General features: G+C 50.5%; 1 protein-coding gene across 2 annotated transcripts in view; it reads left to right on the top strand.

The window, feature by feature from the left end:
- Positions 1 to 15,224, top strand: part of LOC139393091 (exportin-T-like) — a 47,330-nt gene extending 32,106 nt beyond the window's left edge. The window contains exons 17-25 of one of the 2 annotated variants that reach the window (XM_071141439.1): positions 164 to 402; positions 8,982 to 9,267; positions 10,222 to 10,411; positions 10,636 to 10,752; positions 13,621 to 13,736; positions 13,835 to 13,882; positions 14,030 to 14,101; positions 14,203 to 14,259; positions 14,641 to 15,224. In XM_071141439.1, coding sequence (XP_070997540.1) covers positions 164 to 402; positions 8,982 to 9,267; positions 10,222 to 10,411; positions 10,636 to 10,752; positions 13,621 to 13,736; positions 13,835 to 13,882; positions 14,030 to 14,101; positions 14,203 to 14,259; positions 14,641 to 14,667 — 1,152 coding nt within the window. In that variant the 3' untranslated portion in view covers positions 14,668 to 15,224. The remainder of the gene's footprint in view (positions 1 to 163; positions 403 to 8,981; positions 9,268 to 10,221; positions 10,412 to 10,635; positions 10,753 to 13,620; positions 13,737 to 13,834; positions 13,883 to 14,029; positions 14,102 to 14,202; positions 14,260 to 14,640) is intronic. The other variant, XM_071141438.1, reaches the window with a different exon arrangement.
- The last annotated feature ends 3,664 nt before the right edge of the window (positions 15,225 to 18,888 follow it).

Below are 18,888 nucleotides of genomic sequence, written 5' to 3' on the forward strand. Positions count from 1 at the left end.
TGACCTTCATTCCCCTCCATACATTACCCTCCCTCTGTACTGACCTACCTTACCCCCCCTCTGTACTGACCTACCTTACCCTCCCTCTGTACTGACCTACCTTACCCTCCATACATTACCCCCCCTGTACTGACCTTCCTTCCCCTCCCCATATGTGCCTCAGGAGAACGGTTTCCCTGCGCTGCTGACCAGCGATGACCAGCTGTTTATATTTGAGACGGCGGGGGTGTTGATCGTCCACGGAGAGAGTCCCGCGGAGAGGAAGCAGGCGCTGATGAGATCCCTGCTGACCCCGCTGACCGACGCCTTCCGTCTGCTGCTGGCCAAACTGGCCTCTGAGAGGGAGGAGGAGAGGCAGGCTGCGCTGGCCGACTGTCTCAGTCACGCTGTTGGCTTCGCTAGGTAAATATCCAAACACTGACCCTGATGTACAAACACTGACCCTGATATACAAACACTGACCCTGATGTACAAACACTGACCCTGATGTACAAACACTGACCCTGATGTACAAACACTGACCCTGATGTACAAACACTGACCCTGATGTACAAACACTGACCCTGATGTACAAACACTGACCCTGATGTACAAACACTGACCCTGATGTACAAACACTGACCCTGATGTACAAACACTGACCCTGATGTACAAACACTGACCCTGATGTACAAACACTGACCCTGATGTACAAACACTGACCCTGATGTACAAACACTGACCCTGATGTACAAACACTGACCCTGATATACAAACACTGACCCTGATGTACAAACACTGACCCTGATGTACAAACACTGACCCTGATGTACAAACACTGACCCTGATGTACAAACACTGACCCTGATGTACAAACACTGACCCTGATGTACAAACACTGACCCTGATGTACAAACACTGACCCTGATGTACAAACACTGACCCTGATGTACAAACACTGACCCTGATGTACAAACACTGACCCTGATGTACAAACACTGACCCTGATGTACAAACACTGACCCTGATGTACAAACACTGACCCTGATGTACAAACACTGACCCTGATGTACAAACACTGACCCTGATGTACAAACACTGACCCTGATATACAAACACTGACCCTGATGTACAAACACTGACCCTGATATACAAACACTGACCCTGATGTACAAACACTGACCCTGATGTACAAACACTGACCCTGATGTACAAACACTGACCCTGATGTACAAACACTGACCCTGATATACAAACACTGACCCTGATATACAAACACTGACCCTGATATACAAACACTGACCCTGATGTACAAACACTGACCCTGATGTACAAACACTGACCCTGATGTACAAACACTGACCCTGATATACAAACACTGACCCTGATGTACAAACACTGACCCTGATGTACAAACACTGACCCTGATGTACAAACACTGACCCTGATGTACAAACACTGACCCTGATATACAAACACCACCCCCTGATATAAGTCCTAGGAACACTAAGCCCTAGGAACACTATGCCCTTGGAACACTATGCCCTAGTAACACTATGCCCTAGGAACACTGAGCCCTAGGAACACTAAGCCCTAGGAACACTAAGCCCTAGTAACACTAAGCCCTAGGAACACTAAGCCCTAGTAACACTAAGCCCTAGGAACACTAAGCCCTAGTAACACTAAGCCCTAGGAACACTAAGCCCTAGTAACACTAAGCCCTAGTAACACTAAGCCCTAGTAACACTAAGCCCTAGTAACACTAAGCCCTAGTAACACTAAGCCCTAGGAACACTATGCCCTAGTAACACTATGCCCTAGGAACACTATGCCCTAGGAACACTGAGCCCTAGGAACACTATGCCCTAGGAACACTGAGCCCTAGGAACACTAAGCCCTAGGAACACTATGCCCTAGTAACACTGGGCCCTAGGAACACTAAGCCCTAGGAACACTAAGCCCTAGGAACACTAAGCCCTAGGAACACTAAGCCCTAGTAACACTATGCCCTAGGAACACTGAGCCCTAGGAACACTAAGCCCTAGGAGCACTAAGCCCTAGGAACACTAAGCCCTAGTAACACTAAGCCCTAGGAACACTGAGCCCTAGGAACACTGAGCCCTAGTAACACTAAGCCCTAGTAACACTAAGCCCTAGGAACACTAAGCCCTAGGAACACTAAGCCCTAGTAACACTAAGCCCTAGTAACACTAAGCCCTAGTAACACTGAGCCCTAGGAACACTGAGCCCTAGGAACACTGAGCCCTAGGAACACTGAGCCCTAGGAGCACTGAGCCCTAGGAACACTAAGCCCTAGGAACACTAAGCCCTAGTAACACTAAGCCCTAGTAACACTAAGCCCTAGTAACACTGAGCCCTAGTAACACTGAGCCCTAGTAACACTAAGCCCTAGTAACACTGAGCCCTAGTAACACTGAGCCCTAGTAACACTGAGCCCTAGTAACACTAAGCCCTAGTAACACTGAGCCCTAGTAACACTGAGCCCTAGTAACACTGAGCCCTAGTAACACTGAGCCCTAGTAACACTATGCCCTAGGAACACTATGCCCTAGGAACACTGAGCCCTAGTAACACTGAGCCCTAGTAACACTGAGCCCTAGTAACACTGAGCCCTAGTAACACTGAGCCCTAGTAACACTGAGCCCTAGTAACACTGAGCCCTAGGAATACTATGCCCTAGGAACACTAAGCCCTAGTAACACTGAGCCCTAGTAACACTGAGCCCTAGTAACACTGAGCCCTAGTAACACTGAGCCCTAGTAACACTGAGCCCTAGTAACACTGAGCCCTAGTAACACTAAGCCCTAGTAACACTAAGCCTTAACCCCCAACTGCAACATTTGGTTATAAGTAAGGCCCAGTGGCCAGCGGTCTAAGGCACTGCATCGCAGCGCTAGAGGCGTCACTACTGACCCGGGTTTGATCCCAGGCTGTGTCGCAGCCGGCCCGCGACCGAGAGACCCATGAGGCGGCACACAATTGTCCCAGCATCGTCCGGGTTGGGCTATTCTGGTATTTTATTAGGATCCACATTAGCTGTTGCAAAAGCAGCAGCTACTCTTCCTGGGGTTCCACACAGAGCACAGAACCCAGAGCACAGAACCCAGAGCACAGAACCCAGAGCACAGAACCCAGAGCACAGAACCCAGAGCACAGAACCCAGAGCACAGGACCCAGAGCACAGGACCCAGAGCACAGGACCCAGAGCACAGAACCCAGAGCACAGGACCCAGAGCACAGGACCCAGAGCACAGAACCCAGAGCACAGAACCCAGAGCACAGGACCCAGAGCACAGGACCCAGAGCACAGAACCCAGAGCACAGGACCCAGAGCACAGAACCCAGAGCACAGGACCCAGAGCACAGAACCCAGAGCACAGGACCCAGAGCACAGAACCCAGAACACAGAACCCAGAGCACAGAACCCAGAACCCAGAGCACAGAACCCAGAGCACAGGACCCAGAGCACAGAACCCAGAACACAGAACCCAGAGCACAGAGCACAGAACCCAGAGCACAGAACACAGAACCCAGAACACAGAACCCAGAGCACAGAACCCAGAGCACAGAACCCAGAGCACAGAACCCAGAGCACAGAACCCAGAACACAGAACCCAGAGCACAGAGCACAGAACCCAGAGCACAGAACACAGAACCCAGAACACAGAACCCAGAGCACAGAACCCAGAGCACAGAACACAGAACCCAGAGCACAGAACCCAGAGCACAGAACACAGAACCCAGAACACTGGGGTCGACATGAAACATAATACAGAACATCAATAGACAAGAACAGCTCAAGGACAGAACTCCATACATGTTTAAAGGCACACGTATCCTACATATCAGTACATACATACAGACTATCTAGGTCCAATAGGGGAGAGGCGTTGTGCCGTGAGGTGCCACTTTATCTGCCCTCATATCAATACATACAGACTATCTAGGTCCAATAGGGGAGAGGCGTTGTGCCGTGAGGTGTTGCTTTATCTGCCCTCATATCAATACATACAGACTATCTAGGTCCAATAGGGGAGAGGTGTTGTGCCACCAGGTGTTGCTTTATCTGCCCTCATATCAATACATACAGACTATCTAGGTCCAATAGAGGAGAGGTGTTGTGCCACTTTATCTGCCCTCATATCAATACATACAGACTATCTAGGTCCAATAGGGGAGAGGTGTTGCTGTATCTGCCCTCATATCAATACATACAGACTATCTAGGTCCAATAGGGGAGAGGTGTTGTGCCACCAGGTGTTGCTGTATCTGCCCTCATATCAATACATACAGACTATCTAGGTCCAATAGGGGAGAGGTGTTGCTGTATCTGCCCTCATATCAATACATACAGACTAGCTAGGTCCAATAGGGGAGAGGTGTTGCTTTATCTGCCCTCATATCAATACATACAGACTATCTAGGTCCAATAGAGGAGAGGCGTTGTGCCACCAGGTGTTGCTATATCTGCCCTCATATCAATACATACAGACTATCTAGGTCCAATAGAGGAGAGGCGTTGTGCCACCAGGTGTTGCTATATCTGCCCTCATATCAATACATACAGACTATCTAGGTCCAATAGAGGAGAGGCGTTGTGCCACCAGGTGTTGCTATATCTGCCCTCATATCAATACATACAGACTATCTAGGTCCAATAGAGGAGAGGTGTTGCTTTATCTGCCCTCATATCAATACATACAGACTATCTAGGTCCAATAGAGGAGAGGCGTTGTGCCACCAGGTGTTGCTATATCTGCCCTCATATCAATACATACAGACTATCTAGGTCCAATAGAGGAGAGGCGTTGTGCCACCAGGTGTTGCTGTATCTACCCTCATATCAATACATACAGACTATCTAGGTCCAATAGGGGAGAGGCGTTGTGCCACCAGGTGTTGCTGTATCTACCCTCATATCAATACATACAGACTATCTAGGTCCAATAGGGGAGAGGCGTTGTGCCACCAGGTGATGCTGTATCTGCCCTCATATCAATACATACAGACTATCTAGGTCCAATAGAGGAGAGGTGTTGTGCCACCAGGTGTTGCTTTATCTGCCCTCATATCAATACATACAGACTATCTAGGTCCAATAGAGGAGAGGTGTTGCTGTATCTGCCCTCATATCAATACATACAGACTATCTAGGTCCAATAGAGGAGAGGCGTTGTGCCACCAGGTGTTGCTGTATCTGCCCTCATATCAATACATACAGACTATCTAGGTCCAATAGGGGAGAGGCGTTGTGCCACCAGGTGTTGCTGTATCTACCCTCATATCAATACATACAGACTATCTAGGTCCAATAGGGGAGAGGTGTTGCTGTATCTGCCCTCATATCAATACATACAGACTATCTAGGTCCAATAGGGGAGAGGTGTTGTGCCACCAGGTGTTGCTGTATCTGCCCTCATATCAATACATACAGACTATCTAGGTCCAATAGGGGCGAGGCGTTGCTGTATCTGCCCTCATATCAATACATACAGACTATCTAGGTCCAATAGGGGAGAGGTGTTGTGCCACCAGGTGTTGCTGTATCTGCCCTCATATCAATACATACAGACTATCTAGGTCCAATAGGGGCGAGGCGTTGCTGTATCTGCCCTCATATCAATACATACAGACTATCTAGGTCCAATAGGGGAGAGGTGTTGCTGTATCTGCCCTCATATCAATACATACAGACTATCTAGGTCCAATAGGGGAGAGGTGTTGTGCCACCAGGTGTTGCTGTATCTGCCCTCATATCAATACATACAGACTATCTAGGTCCAATAGGGGAGAGGCGTTGCTTTATCTGCCCTCATATCAATACATACAGACTATCTAGGTCCAATAGGGGAGAGGTGTTGCTGTATCTGCCCTCATATCAATACATACAGACTATCTAGGTCCAATAGGGGCGAGGTGTTGTGCCACCAGGTGTTGCTTTATCTGCCCTCATATCAATACATACAGACTATCTAGGTCCAATAGAGGAGAGGTGTTGTGCCACCAGGTGTTGCTGTATCTGCCCTCATATCAATACATACAGACTATCTAGGTCCAATAGGGGAGAGGTGTTGCTTTATCTGCCCTCATATCAATACATACAGACTATCTAGGTCCAATAGGGGAGAGGTGTTGCTGTATCTGCCCTCATATCAATACATACAGACTATCTAGGTCCAATAGGGGAGAGGCGTTGTGCCACCAGGTGTTGCTGTATCTGCCCTCATATCAATACATACAGACTATCTAGGTCCAATAGGGGAGAGGCGTTGTGCCACTTTATCTGCCCTCATATCAATACATACAGACTATCTAGGTCCAATAGGGGAGAGGCGTTGTGCCACCAGGTGTTGCTGTATCTGCCCTCATATCAATACATACAGACTAGCTAGGTCCAATAGAGGAGAGGTGATGTGCCACCAGGTGTTGCTTTATCTGCCCTCATATCAATACATACAGACTATCTAGGTCCAATAGGGGAGAGGCGTTGTGCCACCAGGTGTTGCTGTATCTGCCCTCATATCAATACATACAGACTATCTAGGTCCAATAGGGGCGAGGCGTTGCTTTATCTGCCCTCATATCAATACATACAGACTATCTAGGTCCAATAGGGGAGAGGCGTTGTGCCACTTTATCTGCCCTCATATCAATAGATACAGACTATCTAGGTCCAATAGGGGAGAGGTGTTGCTGTATCTGCCCTCATATCAATACATACAGACTAGCTAGGTCCAATAGGGGAGAGGTGTTGCTTTATCTGCCCTCATATCAATACATACAGACTATCTAGGTCCAATAGAGGAGAGGCGTTGTGCCACCAGGTGTTGCTTTATCTGCCCTCATATCAATACATACAGACTATCTAGGTCCAATAGAGGAGAGGCGTTGTGCCACCAGGTGTTGCTGTATCTACCCTCATATCAATACATACAGACTATCTAGGTCCAATAGAGGAGAGGCGTTGTGCCGTGAGGTGTTGCTGTATCTACCCTCATATCAATACATACAGACTATCTAGGTCCAATAGGGGCGAGGCGTTGTGCCACCAGGTGTTGCTGTATCTGCCCTCATATCAATACACACAGACTATCTAGGTCCAATAGGGGAGAGGCGTTGTGCCACCAGGTGTTGCTTTATCTGGTTTGTTAAACCAGGTTTGCTGTTTATTTGAGCAATATGAGATGGAAGGAAGTTCCATGCAATAAGGGCTCTATATAATACTGTACACGTTCTTGGATTTGTTCTGGATTTGTGGACGGTGAAAAGACCCCTGGTGGCATGTCTGGAGGGGTAAGTGTGTGTGTGTCAGCTGACTACGCAAACAATTAGGGATTTTCAACACATTAATGTTTCTTATAAAAAGAAGTGAGTGTGAGCCAGACCTAATCGCTCAACATCAAGTCCCCGACCTCACTAAGGCTGTTGTGGCTGAATGGAAGCAAGTCCCCACAGCAATGTTCCCACATCTAGTGAAAAGCCTTCCCAGAAGAGTGGAGGCTGTTATAGCAGCAATGTTCCCACATCTAGTGAAAAGCCTTCCCAGAAGAGTGGAGGCTGTTATAGCAGCAATGTTCCAACATCTAGTGGAAAGCCTTCCCAGAAGAGTGGAGGCTGTTATAGCAGTAATGTTCCAACATCTAGTGGAAAGCCTTCCCAGAAGAGTAGGGGCTGTTATAGCAGCAATGTTCCAACATCTAGTGGAACGCCTTCCCAGAAGAGTGGAGGCTGTTATAGCAGCAATGTTCCAACATCTAGTGGAAAGCCTTCCCAGAAGAGTGGAGGCTGTTATAGCAGCAATGTTCCAACATCTAGTGGAAAGCCTTCCCAGAAGAGTGGAGGCTGTTATAGCGGGGGGTAGGGAATGAGTTGTTGGAAGACCAGGTGTCCACATACTTTTGGTCATGTACATTAGTCTTCAGAGATAATGTCTGGTCATGTACAGTAGTCTTCAGAGATAATGTCTGGTCATGTACAGTAGTCTTCAGAGATAATGTCTGGTTATGTACAGTAGTCTTCAGAGATAATGTCTGGTCACGTACAGTAGTCTTCAGAGATAATGTCTGGTTATGTACAGTAGTCTTCAGAGATAATGTCTGGTCATGTACATTAGTCTTCAGAGATAATGTTAATGTACAGTAGTCTTCAGAGATAATGTTCATGTACAGTAGTCTTCAGAGATAATGTCTGGTCATGTACAGTAGTCTTCAGAGATAATGTCTGGTCATGTACAGTAGTCTTCAGAGATAATGTCTGGTCATGTACAGTAGTCTTCAGAGATAATGTCTGGTCATGTAGTGTCGTCTTCAGAGATAATGTCTGGTCACGTAGTGTCGTCTTCAGAGATAATGTCTGGTCACGTAGTGTCGTCTTCAGAGATAATGTCTGGTCACGTACAGTAGTCTTCAGAGATAATGTCTGGTCATGTACAGTAGTCTTCAGAGATAATGTCTGGTCATGTACAGTAGTCTTCAGAGATAATGTCTGGTCATGTACAGTAGTCTTCAGAGATAATGTCTGGTCATGTAGTGTCGTCTTCAGAGATAATGTCTGGTCATGTAGTGTCGTCTTCAGAGATAATGTCTGGTCATGTAGTGTAGTCTTCAGAGATAATGTCATGTCGTGTGTCTTAAAGTCATGTGAATAAATGGTTAATAAGTGATGAGCAGTAATGGCCTTTTATTTCATTCTGTTACAGCATTCAACCCACATAATGCATAAAACATTCACTAGTTATTTATAGAACTGAAACCGAACCCACCTCAAAAAGCACTAATCGCTCAGCACTCTTCTCTCTGGGTTTACAAGTTCTGTTCCTGCTAAAAATACTACATCTCTCCCCTCTCTCTCCCCCTCCCTCTCCTTCCCCCTCTCCCATCTCTGCGCTTCTCTCTCCCCTCCCTCTCTCTCTGTTCCCCCCTCCCTCCCTCTCTCTCTGTTCCCCTCTCTCCTCCCTCCCTCTCTCCCCCCCCCCCCTCTAGTCGTACCAGTAAGGCGTTCAGCAACAAGCAGACAGTGAAGCAGTGTGGATGTACTGAAGTCTACAGAGACTGTCTGCAGACCTTCCTGCCTGCACTGAGCTGTCCTGTCCAGAGGGGGTCTCTGCGTAGCGCTGTCCGCTCCTTCCTTCATCGCATGATCATCTGTCTCGAAGAAGAGGTCCTGCCCTTCGTCCCGGCGGCATCGGAGCACATGCTGAAGGACTGCGAGGCCAGGGACCTGCAGGAGTTCATACCCCTCATCAGTCAGATCACCGCTAAGTTCAAGGTAACCAGGGACCTGCAGGAGTTTATACCCTCATCAGTCAGATCACCGCTAAGTTCAAGGTAACCAGGGACCTGCAGGAGTTTATACCCCTCATCAGTCAGATCACCGCTAAGTTCAAGGTAACCAGGGACCTGCAGGAGTTTATACCCTCATCAGTCAGATCACCGCTAAGTTCAAGGTAACCAGGGACCTGCAGGAGTTTATACCCCTCATCAGTCAGATCACCGCTAAGTTCAAGGTAACCAGGGACCTGCAGGAGTTTATACCCTCATCAGTCAGATCACCGCTAAGTTCAAGGTAACCAGGGGGACCTGCAGGAGTTTATACCCTCATCAGTCAGATCACCGCTAAGTTCAAACCCTCATCAGTCAGATCACCGCTAAGTTCAAGGTAACCAGGGACCTGCAGGAGTTTATACCCCTCATCAGTCAGATAACCGCTAAGTTCAAGGTAACCAGGGACCTGCAGGAGTTTATACCCCTCATCAGTCAGATCACCGCTAAGTTCAAGGTAACCAGGGACCTGCAGGAGTTCATACCCTCATCAGTCAGATCACCGCTAAGTTCAAGGTAACCAGGGACCTGCTACACAGTTAGAGGACATCTGGGGCTGGTCTCCTGGACTAAGGTAGGATCTCCATAGGAAGGGTTTTAGTCCACGACTAAGATTCATCTGTCCAGGAAACCGGCCCTTACCAAATATCTATGGTAGAGGACTGACTGCTAACAGGCCAGCTAAAAGGGTTAGGTTTAGGTTTATAGTCAATGTCCCCATTCCCTGGACCAGGTGTCTCTCTCCTCTCCAGGACCAGGTGTCTCTCTCCTCTCCAGGACCAGGTGTCTCTCTCCTCTCCAGGACCAGGTGTCTCTGTCTCTCTCCTCTCCAGGACCAGGTGTCTCTGTTCCTACAGCAGGTGTTCATGTCTCTGGTCCTCTCTGTCTCTCTCCTCTCCAGGACCAGGTGTCTCCTTTCCTGCAGCAGGTGTTCATGCCTCTGGTCCTGGCCATCTTTGAGGTGTTGTGTCGACCTGCTGAGGACAACGACCAGGCAGCAGCTCTGGAGAAACAAATGTTACGTAGAAGCTACTTCACCTTCATACAGACGATAACCTCCAGCGGGATGAACGAAGTCCTGGCCAACCAGGGTGAGCTGCTGCTCAGTGTGTACTGTGGTTCTCCAGGGTTCTGCGTGTGTGTTCTGTTACCCAGGTGTTGAGAACATTAAGTGGGTTCTAAGTGTGTGTGATTCCTCAGCTATAAATGTTTGGGGTGTGGTTCTACAGGGTTCTGTGTGTGTGTGTGTGGTTCCTCAGCTATAAATATTTGTTGTGTGGTTCTCCAGGGTTCTAAGTGTGTGGTTCCTCCCCAGGTGTTGAGAACGTAGAGCGGGTTCTGTTCACCATCATCCAGGGAGCTGTCGACTTCCCCGACCCCATCGCCCAGAAGACCTGTTTCATCATCTTGTCCAAGCTGGTGGAACTCTGGGGTGAGAACCACCGTCCCTCCCTCCGTATCCAACCACATTCCCTCCCTCCGTATCCAACCACCCTCCCTCCGTATCCAACCACCCTCCCTCCGTATCCAACCACCCTCCCTCCGTATCCAACCACCCTCCCTCCGTATCCAACCACCCTCCCTCCGTATCCAACCACCCTCCCTCCGTATCCAACCACCCTCCCTCCCTCCCTCCGTATCCAACCACCCTCCCTCCCTCCGTATCCAACCACCCTCCCTCCCTCCGTATCCAACCACCCTCCCTCCCTCAGTGTCCAACCACCGTCCCTCCCTCCGTGTCCAACCACCGTCCCTCCCTCCGTGTCCAACCACCGTCCCTCCCTCCGTGTCCAACCACCGTCCCTCCCTCCGTGTCCAACCACCGTCCCTCCCTCCGTGTCCAACCACCGTCCCTCCCTCCGTGTCCAACCACCGTCCCTCCCTCCGTATCCAACCACCGTCCCTCCCTCCGTATCCAACCACCGTCCCTCCCTCCGTATCCAACCACCGTCCCTCCCTCCGTATCCAACCACCGTCCCTCCCTCCGTATCCAACCACCGTCCCTCCCTCCGTATCCAACCACCGTCCCTCCCTCCGTATCCAACCACCGTCCCTCCCTCCGTATCCAACCTCCCTCCCTCCGTATCCAACCACCCTCCCTCCGTATCCAACCTCCCTCCCTCCGTATCCAACCTCCCTCCCTCCGTATCCAACCTCCCTCCCTCCGTATCCAACCTCCCTCCCTCCGTATCCAACCTCCCTCCCTCCGTATCCAACCTCCCTCCCTCCGTATCCAACCACCCTCCCTCCGTATCCAACCACCCTCCCTCCGTATCCAACCACCCTCCCTCCGTATCCAACCACATTCCCTCCCTCCGTATCCAACCACATTCCCTCCCTCCGTATCCAACCACATTCCCTCCCTCCGTATCCAACCACCCTCCCTCCGTATCCAACCACCCTCCCTCCGTATCCAACCACCCTCCCTCCGTATCCAACCACCCTCCCTCCGTATCCAACCACCCTCCCTCCGTATCCAACCACCCTCCCTCCGTATCCAACCACCCTCCCTCCCTCCCTCCGTATCCAACCACCCTCCCTCCCTCCCTCCGTATCCAACCACCCTCCCTCCCTCCGTGTCCAACCACCCTCCCTCCCTCCGTGTCCAACCACCCTCCCTCCCTCCGTGTCCAACCACCGTCCCTCCCTCCGTGTCCAACCACCGTCCCTCCCTCCGTGTCCAACCACCGTCCCTCCCTCCGTGTCCAACCACCGTCCCTCCCTCCGTGTCCAACCACCGTCCCTCCCTCCGTGTCCAACCACCGTCCCTCCCTCCGTGTCCAACCACCGTCCCTCCCTCCGTGTCCAACCACCGTCCCTCCCTCCGTGTCCAACCACCGTCCCTCCCTCTGTGTCCAACCACCGTCCCTCCCTCCGTGTCCAACCACCGTCCCTCCCTCCGTGTCCAACCACCGTCCCTCCCTCCGTGTCCAACCACCGTCCCTCCCTCCGTGTCCAACCACCGTCCCTCCCTCCGTGTCCAACCACCGTCCCTCCCTCCGTGTCCAACCACCGTCCCTCCCTCCGTGTCCAACCACCGTCCCTCCCTCCGTGTCCAACCACCGTCCCTCCCTCCGTGTCCAACCACCGTCCCTCCCTCCGTGTCCAACCACCGTCCCTCCCTCCGTATCCAACCACCGTCCCTCCCTCCGTATCCAACCACCGTCCCTACCTCCGTATCCAACCACCGTCCCTCCCTCCGTATCCAACCACCGTCCCTCCCTCCGTATCCAACCACCGTCCCTCCCTCCGTATCCAACCACCGTCCCTCCCTCCGTATCCAACCACCGTCCCTCCCTCCGTATCCAACCACCGTCCCTCCCTCCGTATCCAACCACCGTCCCTCCCTCCGTATCCAACCACCGTCCCTCCCTCCGTATCCAACCACCGTCCCTCCCTCCGTATCCAACCACCGTCCCTCCCTCCGTATCCAACCACCGTCCCTCCCTCCGTATCCAACCACCGTCCCTCCCTCCGTATCCAACCACCGTCCCTCCCTCCGTATCCAACCACCGTCCCTCCCTCCGTATCCAACCACCGTCCCTCCCTCCGTATCCAACCACCGTCCCTCCCTCCGTATCCAACCACCGTCCCTCCCTCCGTATCCAACCACCGTCCCTCCCTCCGTATCCAACCACCGTCCCTCCCTCCGTATCCAACCACCGTCCCTCCCTCCGTATCCAACCACCGTCCCTCCCTCCGTATCCAACCACCCTCCCTCCCTCGGTATCCAACCACCCTCCCTCCCTCGGTATCCATCCAACCTCCCTCCCTCGGTATCCATCCAACCTCCCTCCCTCCGTATCCATCCAACCTCCCTCCCTCCGTATCCATCCAACCTCCCTCCCTCCGTATCCAACCACCCTCCCTCCCTCCGTATCCAACCACCCTCCCTCCCTCCGTATCCAACCACCCTCCCTCCCTCCGTATCCAACCACCTGTCTTGCTGCTGTTGATCCTTCCTGACAGAACAGTTGTTCTGGAAACACAACCAGCAGATAGTGTGTTTTTTGTCTTGGACTGGTTTGTTCTGGAAACACAACCAGCAGATAGTAGTGTGTTTTTTGTCTTGGACTGGTTTGTTCTGGAAACACAACCATTAGTGTGTTTTTTGTCTTGGACTGGTTTGTGTTCACTAGAAACCTTCTGTGTTGAAACGGGGAGGGACCTTGCTGAATTCATCCAGACAGAAACTCTGGTTTTCATTGTAAAACATTGTTGCTACGGTTTGCACTAATGAATACACCCCTGGTGTAAAAGCGAAAACGTTTTGAACCGGGACTGATGTTTTGTCCTTCAGGAGGTAAAGACGGTATGGCTGGTTTCCCAGACTTCATCTATAAACACATCGTCCCAGCATGCTTCCTGGCTCCTCTCAAACCATCCTTTGATCTCACGGACGCTCAGACCGTCCTGGTGAGTACCTGTGGAACCAGATGTATCAGACACGTCTCTTTACAGAACAGACGTTTGGACTCATTTGACAAACCTTGTTTTGTTGTTCTTTTCTCCAGACGTTGTCAGAGTGTGCTCTGACGTTGAAAATGATTCATCTCAGAAGGGTAAGCTCCAGTTTGGTTTTCCTTTCCGTTGTGCTCGTCTGGTTGAGAACCTGATCTATCTGGAACTTGGACCTTTTTTTATATGAATGAATGAATGCACGGCTGACAGGGTGTTTGTCGTCATGTTTTGTACTTCCTGGTCGGCAGGGTCCGGAGTTTATCCAGTACCTTCAACAGGAGTACCTCCCTTCTCTACAGGTGTCACCTGAAATCACACAGGTACCACTGTCGCATAACCATACAAATCACAGCTGAAGAGAGCACGGAAATGTAACCCGTTCCCTAGTTCTGTAACACTCCTCCTCCTCTTCCTGTCACAGGAAGTGTGTCAAGTGCTTCAGCAGCCAGACGCCAAGGTCCTCAAAACCTACATGAAGGTACGTAGTCAGCTGGTTGTTGCCTTGGAAACATCTCCACTCTGTCGCCTGTGTCTTGAGACTAGCAATGACATCTGACAAGAATCTCTGTCTCTCTGTCTGTCTCTCTGTCTCTGTCTCTCTCTCTGTCTCTCTGTCTCTCTGTCTCTGTCTCTCTGTCTCTGTCTCTCTGTCTCTCTGTCTCTCTGTCTCTCTGTCTCTGTCTCTCTCTCTCTCTCTTGTCTCTGTCTCTCTCTCTCTGTCTCTCTGTCTCTGTCTCTCTCTCTGTCTCTCTGTCTCTGTCTCTCTGTCTCTGTCTCTGTCTCTCTGTCTCTGTCTCTCTGTCTCTCTGTCTCTGTCTCTCTCTCTCTCTCTTGTCTCTGTCTCTCTCTCTCTCCACAGGCTTTCTTTCAGCGAGCCAAACTGTAAATACAAACCGAGCTGGAAGGATTGAGAGAGGACACTGGAAACTGAGAAGACGGGTAGTGAGATAGTACCACTCACTACGGACAGCCGGACAGAGAGAGAGACGGACGGAGAGAGATCTTAAAGATGGAGAGCTTAGCATAGGAGCGGCCTTAGCACTTCTGAAGGTAACTGCATAACCCCGCCCATCCTGTCCACGTGGGAGGGAACGGAGCCAAGACACAAGGACACGAGTGGTCAAGGAGGCTTTCACTGCGGTGACCACACCCCCCTCCACTGATCCAGGCCCAATCAAGGACGTGCTCTCCATCTGGGGTGGCACCCTGGTCAAGTGAAGATGTGATTGGTTGGATTCTCTGCAAGACAGGAAGTAAACTAGAGTATAGAGGAAGGGCTTATGGAACGAGGCTTCCATAGTAGAATACCAAGTATCCTTTAACAGGCCTGAAGCCTCATCTGTCTGTTGGTGATGATCCAACAATGACCTGAACACAGTCTAACGATTAGGATTTATTTGTTTATAAAAAATGTATTTTTTTTCTTAAAAAAAAAAAAATAAATGTTTTCAAGATGTCTTTAATTTGAGTGGTTGAACGTGGAGGTTTTGTTTCTCTTTGCCCTGTGAATGAATTGATGGACTAAATAAAAGGGTTTGACATGTTTTTCTAGATTTTTCTGTTGTGGAAGAAATGGGATGGTTGGGGTAGGATGTGTTTTAGTTTGACGTGATATACAGGACAGACCTCTAACGGGAGGATGACAGACCTCTGTAACGGGAGGATGACAGACCTCTCTAACGGGAGGATGACAGACCTCTGTAACGGGAGGATGACAGACCTCTCTAACGGGAGGATGACAGACCTCTCTAACGGGAGGATGACAGACCTCTAACGGGAGGATGACAGACCTCTCTAACGGGAGGATGACAGACCTCTGTAACGGAGGATGACAGACCTCTAACGGAGGATGACAGACCTCTCTAACGGGAGGATGACAGACCTCTGTAACGGAGGATGACAGACCTCTAACGGAGGATGACAGACCTCTCTAACGGGAGGATGACAGACCTCTGTAACGGGAGGATGACAGACCTCTGTAACGGGAGGATGACAGACCTCTGTAACGGGAGGATGACAGACCTCTGTAACGGGAGGATGACAGACCTCTGTAACGGGAGGATGACAGACCTCTCTAACGGGAGGATGACAGACCTCTGTAACGGGAGGATGACAGACCTCTGTAACGGGAGGATGACAGACCTCTGTAACGGGAGGATGACAGACCTCTCTAACGGGAGGATGACAGACCTCTGTAACGGGAGGATGACAGACCTCTGTAACGGGAGGATGACAGACCTCTGTAACGGGAGGATGACAGACCTCTGTAACGGTGGATGACAGACCTCTGTAACGTTGTCAGGTACCCCTGTCCCTCAGAACGTTGTCAGGTACCCCTGTCCCTCAGAACGTTGTCAGGTACCCCTGTCCCTCAGAACGTTGTCAGGTACCCCTGTCCCTCAGAACGTTGTCAGGTACCCCTGTCCCTCAGAACGTTGTCAGGTACCCCTGTCCCTCAGAATGTTGTCAGGTACCCCTGTCCCTCAGAACGTTGTCAGGATGTCCTGAACGTCAGGGCCTCTATTCATGGTGTTTCAGTAGGAGTGCTGATGGAGGATGTTATGAATAGGAAGAGGTCGGACTGCTTCTAGATCAGATATGCTTTATGAACTCAAGCCCTGAACAAGGTTCTCCTCTACCCTCAGTCCCCTCAGAACGAACAGGACCTGCCCTGAACAAGGTTCTCCTCTACCCTCAGACAGAATAGGACCTGCCCTGAACGAGGTTCTCTACCCTCAGTCCCCTCAGAAAGAATAGGCCTCTACCCTCAGTCCTTTGCAGACAGAACAGGACCTGCCCTGAACAAGGTTCTCCTCTACCCTCAGTCCCCTCAGAACGAACAGGACCTGCCCTGAACAAGGTTCTCCTCTACCCTCAGTCCCCTCAGAAAGAATAGGACCTGCCCTGAACAAGGTTCTCCTCTACCCTCAGACAGAATAGGACCTGCCCTGAACAAGGTTCTCCTCTACCCTCAGTCCCCTCAGACAGAACAGGACCTGCCCTGAACAAGGTCCTCTACCCTCAGTTCCCTCAGAAAGAATAGGACCTGCCCTGAACAAGGTTCTCCTCTACCCTCAGTCCCCTCAGACAGAACAGGACCTGCCCTGAACAAGGTTCTCCTCTACCCTCAGTCCCCTCAGACAGAACAGGACCTGCCCTGAACAAGGTTCTCCTCTACCCTCAGTCCTATCAGAAAGAACAGGACCTGCCCTGAACAAGGTTCTCCTCTACCCTCAGTCCCCTCAGACAGAATAGGACCTGCCCTGAACAAGGTTCTCCTCTACCCTCAGTCCCTTCAGAAAGAATAGGCCTCTACCCTCAGTCCCCTCAGAAAGAATAGGACCTGCCCTGAACAAGGTTCTCCTCTACCCTCAGTCCCCTCAGAAAGAATAGGACCTGCCCTGAACAAGGTTCTCCTCTACCCTCAGTCCCTTCAGAAAGAATAGGCCTCTACCCTCAGTCCCCTCAGAAAGAATAGGACCTGCCCTGAACGAGGTTCTCCTCTACCCTCAGTCCCCTCAGAAAGAATAGGACCTGCCCTGAACAAGGTTCTCCTCTACCCTCAGACAGAATAGGACCTGCCCTGAACAAGGTTCTCCTCTACCCTCAGTCCCCTCAGACAGAATAGGACCTGCTCTGAACAACGTTCTCCTCTACCCTCAGTCCCCTCAGAAAGAAAAGGACCTGCCCTGAACAAGGTTCTCCTCTACCCTCAGACAGAATAGGACCTGCCCTGAACGAGGTTCTCCTCTACCCTCAGTCCCCTCAGAAAGAATAGGACCTGCCCTGAACAAGGTTCTCCTCTACCCTCAGTCCCCTCAGAAAGAATAGGACCTGCCCTGAACAAGGTTCTCCTCTACCCTCAGTCCCCTCAGACAGAATAGGACCTGCCCTGAACAAGGTTCTCCTCTACCCTCAGTCCCCTCAGAAAGAATAGGACCTGCCCTGAACAAGGTTCTCCTCTACCCTCAGTCCCCTCAGACAGAATAGGACCTGCCCTGAACAAGGTTCTCCTCTACCCTCAGTCCCCTCAGACAGAATAGGACCTGCCCTGAACAAGGTTCTCCTCTACCCTCAGTCCCCTCAGAAAGAATAGGACCTGGTTTAACAAACATCTGTTTGTGATCTAAAAAAAATCAGACAATGTCAGGAACTGCATCTCAGCTGTACTTACTGTCTGTTGGTGGGGGGCGCTTAACAGAAGGTCCACTATAGGGCCCTGGGCAACATATAGGGAATGATGGGGGGGGGGTGTGACTGAGTGAAGTCATCCACTCTGCCCTCAACAGGAGAACTCTGGACCAGACTGACTAGCGAAGTGTTTACCCCGGTGGTCGCTACGACACCGTCACTTCCAGAAGGAAAGTCTTTTAATAGCGGATCAAAATGTAAATATGACGTTTTATTTTAAAGAAGGAATAACATGTTGGGATGTAAATAACTTAGTTTGATGGTTTGTTTTTGTTGTTGTTGTTGTTGTTGTTTTGAACTTCTATTCCTTTTCTGAAAGGATGTAATGTTAAAGATTAGTCCGTGTCGTCTTTAAAGGTTTGAGCAGCATGATCCATAGGACTGACTATAACCGGGACAACAGCATTTTATACCCAACTGTTACTCACAATTCAGCTTGACCAATGAGGACATGTGATTGGTAATGCTAACCTGCCTGTTAACTATATACTGAACAAACATGACAATGATTTAAACTCTGTTACAGTTCATTTAATGAAATCAGTCAATTGAAATAAATTCATTAGATCGTACTCTATGGAATTCACATGATTGGGCAGGGGCGTAGCCATGGGTGGGCCTGGGAGGGCACACACTTAGGAGCCAGGCCCACCCAATCAGAATTAGTTTTTCCTGACAAAAGGGCTTCATTACAGACAGAAATACTCCTCACGCGAAGAAATTGGATGTAGAGCACCTGGGCTGGTGTGGTTTCACCTGCAGTTGAGGCCGTTTGGACAGTCTCCCAAATTCACTCACTAAAACAGCTCTGGTGGACATTCCTGCAGTCGGCATGCCAATTGCATTCTCCCTCAACTTGAGACATCTGTGGCATGATAACACTGCACATTTTAGCGGCCTTTTTGTCCCCAGCACA

This window comes from Oncorhynchus clarkii, chromosome 33 (genome assembly GCF_045791955.1).
Source record: "Oncorhynchus clarkii lewisi isolate Uvic-CL-2024 chromosome 33, UVic_Ocla_1.0, whole genome shotgun sequence".
Lineage (NCBI taxonomy): Eukaryota > Metazoa > Chordata > Actinopteri > Salmoniformes > Salmonidae > Oncorhynchus > Oncorhynchus clarkii.